General features: G+C 36.6%; 1 protein-coding gene across 1 annotated transcript; it reads right to left on the bottom strand.

Moving 5' to 3' along the window:
• Nucleotides 1–2016: 2016 nt before the first annotated feature.
• LOC110645600 (early nodulin-like protein 18) lies at nt 2017–3214 on the bottom strand. The gene is made up of 2 exons (XM_021798811.2): nt 2750–3214; nt 2017–2663 (listed from the first exon to the last, which is right to left on the bottom strand). Exons 1-2 carry the CDS (start codon nt 2949–2951, stop codon nt 2215–2217), a joined length of 651 nt encoding a protein of 216 aa, XP_021654503.2. The 5' UTR covers nt 2952–3214; the 3' UTR covers nt 2017–2214.
• Nucleotides 3215–4145: the final 931 nt, after the last annotated feature.

Genomic DNA, 4145 nt, shown 5'->3' with positions numbered 1-4145 from the left:
TTCATTTACTTATATTTAGATATATAGTTTATAATATTTTATGGATAGAATTAATTTCAAAATTATATCTTAGTGTGTTATTTCTAGACTGACAAAATCTTTATTTTATAAAATTAGCATATTAAAATTTTATGACATTATATTATTCATATATTATTTAATAGAATAATAGCATGACAATGATACCATTTGAAATAAAAATTTACTACGTTAGTATTATATTAGTTGATATTAATTTAATGAAAATGAAAACCTGCTCTTTTAAATAATCATACAATAAATCACATGGTATATATATTTTTTAAATTATTTATAATTTCTATTTATATATATATAATTTTGTTTTGCTTTATTTGTTCATGTTCTTAATTTAATAGAGGTTTTTAAGTATTATATATTATTTGTTTCAAAATAAAGTATTATATTTTTTTATACTATTTTTTATAGACTGTATATTTTTATGATGATTATGATTTATTAACATATAATTTTTAGTGTAATATTTTTCATTTTAAGTTGGTCAGTAGTTAATCATTTAAGTCTTATTATTATTTATTATGTTTACAATTAAATTATAAATTTAAATATAAATTTATAATTTAAAAACATATTAAATGATATTGTTGTGAGTATCCGAAGGCCAATCAGAATGACAAATTAGGTTTTTTTTTTTAAAAAAATCCAAATCAACCTGAAAACAAAGAAAACCATAAGTCGATGACCTATTTGCTACCCACTCTAGCACTAAAGTTAAAATTTGATCAAAGATAGAAGTATTGAATAATATAATGTTTCAGTAGTCAAATTAATAGAGTAAGTATATCTGATTAGTGTTAGTTCTCATAGTTGTAGACTAAATACTAAAGAACTGTTATATCTATATGTAATAATCTTTGATACCCAGTTAATACTCTGAAATTTCTACTTTCGAATCCACTATTATCATTGATTGATATCGCTAATGTTTAATAAGATTGATGCTCGGTCAATCGGGCGAGCATCCACACTTATTTTGATCTCTTATTCGTATTTGCTTGGCCCAACTACTTTGATCATTCTTTTGCTCGGTCTAAGCTGTCTGAGCCTTATCTTGCTTTTTTTTTGGGTGGTCCAAATCTTACCTTATTCGATATAGTTGATCTGGACCCCATGATGGTCGGTCTAGATCTTGGCCATGACTTTTGATTGCTACGTTGGATCATTTGATCGAGCACTAAGAATTTAACTCCATAGTATCATTAAAAAATATATGACTCACGTCCAACACACATGATCTCCCCATATGAAAAGGCTTAGGGACCATGGACTATTCATTACATTTCATATCACCTTGTCTTATTTGCATTGCTTGCAGGTTTCCATCCATTCGCTATTCAACTTTAGCAGCAAAAGTAATTCGCAATTCATGTCTTCAACATATACACAAACCAAGTTCTACAACTTCCATTCCTAGCTACCAATCCGCATAAAATCAAAAAACAAGCTTCATTTTTCCAAAATGACTCGAAGAGGAGATTATGCTAAATATTTCAAAATGGAATAGATCGTACCACTTCAATTGATGCAGGGCTGTCTAGCCTTTTTTTTTTTTTTTTTTTTAACGAGAACAGATATATTTCATTGAAGAAAAATATCAGTATAAGACTCTAGTCCAAAAGAAAAACTACACTACTTCAAACCCAAACCCATAATAGCAAGCCCAAAGCCCTGACTACATGGAGCCCTAGAAACCACAACTGGAGTTCGAGCTGCAGGGCTGTCTAGCTGATATCCCCAAACAATTCAGGCGAACATTCTCAATTTGTCCCTTGCAAATTACAATTATTGATATCAAGTACCTTCATTAGGACGCACAATATACATGTAAAAGCTTGAATTTACATAAAAATGAGTTTTTTAATTTATAAATTATATATTAATTAATTTTACATAAATTAGTTGTTTAAAATTTATAAATTCAATTCTATATAAAATATATTACATAAATAAAAAATTAAATTATAATTGGCTTCAAAGTAATAGAAAAAAGAAACTATGTATCCCTTTCATTTGTTTCAAGTAAAACATTAACAGGAGCACCGGTTCTGTAATCCATCCAGAGTATGATTATCTGTGGGAAGAGCCAAAAAGTGCCCCCTGCATTCACACGTCTACGCAAATTACCAAACAACACGTAGGAACCCCACAACTCTACACTGCGTGCGATGCTAAAGCCTAGAACAAAGAAAAGCTAGCAACACCAAACAGAAGGGCGCACGCAACACCACGCACATTAGCACCATCCTTAACCCCGGAGTTGCCAGGCGCCTGCGATCCTCCCGGAATAGTAATAGGCGGGGACTGAGCGGAGTCCGGACCAGGAGGCGCTATGTAAGGAGGCGGTGGCGGCTGGTTAAGGCTGGGCGGCAAGCCAAGGCCCTGGTTGACTTGGATCTCGAAGGCCAGACCACGCTGGCACTGAGTGCCGTCATCAGCATCGGAGAAGAAATAGTTTGGACCTTTGATAGTCAACGGCACAGGGATGATCAACGCTTCACCAAACACCATGCTGCCACCGTCGTACTGGATCGTATCATTATCCGATGCATCGTCCGTTGTGCAGCTCTTAAATGTGCTCTCGTTGTAGGTCTGGATCACCGTCTGATTCGAATTCGTGTTGAAAACTGCACAGATCCAATAAAAAGGGGGGAAATTTTAGACTCCAATTGAAAAGTATGATTACAAGAATTTTTTTTGAAATGAAGCTTACTGAGGAAGTCCCCTAGATTGAAGGTCTGCGTAGCAGCCCAAGATGAATAGTTAGCGGCGGAGATGTTAGTGGTGGAATTGAAGAACCAGCCGGCATTGCCGCCGACAGTATGGTTGGTATAAGCAGTTGGAGGCGTCTGCGATGCGGCTGCAGTGATCATGAGCGCAGTTACTGTTAGACACAAAAATGTAGCGACTTTCATGGCTATACGGTGCGGTTTGATGTGATGACTGTTTCGGGAGCTTGTCTGGGGTTTTGATAAACGGAGGCTATTTAGTTTTGAAGGACGCGGTGTCTTCTTTACTCGGTCAAATCATAGGCAAGGGAATGGGAAACAGGGGAAGCATTAGACCCTTCATGTGGGGCACATGGGGTAGGTGATAGGTCGACAAACGGTACATTTTCAACTTGCCTAGGCCGGTCGGCCCTTGTTTTGCATGTATGTAATGTGGCCGTGGGCTATGCACAAAGAACTGATCATTGGATATATGTTTCCATGAATACTTCGCAATGGGCTCAAGGCAGACTATAGTTAGAAATTTTTTTTTGATAATAAATGGGATTTCATTAAAGCAAAAGATGAGTTACAAATTCAGGAGGAGAGAGAGTCCACTCCATAGCATTCGGAAAGGAACGAGTAGCTTGAGCAAGGGCATGAGCCACCCCGTTCGCCGAACGGAAAACATGAGAAAACAGAATCTCACAACTAATCTCATTAATAAGAGATCTACAATCAGAAACAATACCACCCATCATAGAGAAATTTTCCACATTCATAGAATTGAGAACATTAACAACCTGCAAATTATCAGATTCCACAATAACGTTTTGCCAATTGTTGTCCTTTATCCAGCTCAAAGCTTCTCGTACTCCCATAATTTCAGCAATTGTAGGTGAGAATAATCCTACCATGCGCGAAATCTTACAAGCCACAAAACTGCCCATTTCATTACGAACCACCATTCCGATTCCTGTCCATCCAGAATTGACATTGGTAGCGATATCAACATTGAGCTTCACCTAGTTAGGGCCTGGCTTTTTCCATTCCTGTGGTGTAGGCAAATCTGCAGTCGGTGGAATAGCAGCCCGTATACTAACCAGAGCATCGTCCCATTCTCGTTTGAGACGAAGGCCTCTCAATCTGCAGGAGTTAGCAGCAGGCTGAGCAGATTTCCAAACCACTGAATTGCGTTCCTCCCATATAGACCAACATAGGTACGCCAAAGTTGCAGAGTCATTTGGATTGAAGAGAGCTAAAGCTCGCATTAACCAGTCTTGAAAGGAATGGGTTGAAGGAGAAAACCAACCAAGATGAGAGGCAAGCCAAACATGCCTTGCAAAGGAGCATTCAACTAAAACATGCTTTACAGATTCACAATCAACGTTACATAATGGA

The sequence above is a fragment of the Hevea brasiliensis genome, chromosome 9 (assembly GCF_030052815.1).
Source record: "Hevea brasiliensis isolate MT/VB/25A 57/8 chromosome 9, ASM3005281v1, whole genome shotgun sequence".
NCBI lineage: Eukaryota > Viridiplantae > Streptophyta > Magnoliopsida > Malpighiales > Euphorbiaceae > Hevea > Hevea brasiliensis.
The sequence above is the reverse complement of the archived record's forward strand: the minus strand, read 5'-3'. Positions and strand labels throughout refer to the sequence as shown.

Bases quoted from the DNA above. Each gene is read 5' to 3' on its own strand.
- LOC110645600 (XM_021798811.2), bottom strand. From the start codon at position 2,951: ATGAAAGTCGCTACATTTTTGTGTCTAACAGTAACTGCGCTCATGATC. The intron at 2,664-2,749 runs GTAAGCTTCATT...GGATCTGTGCAG, and splicing joins CAATCTAGGGGACTTCCTCA to TTTTCAACACGAATTCGAAT.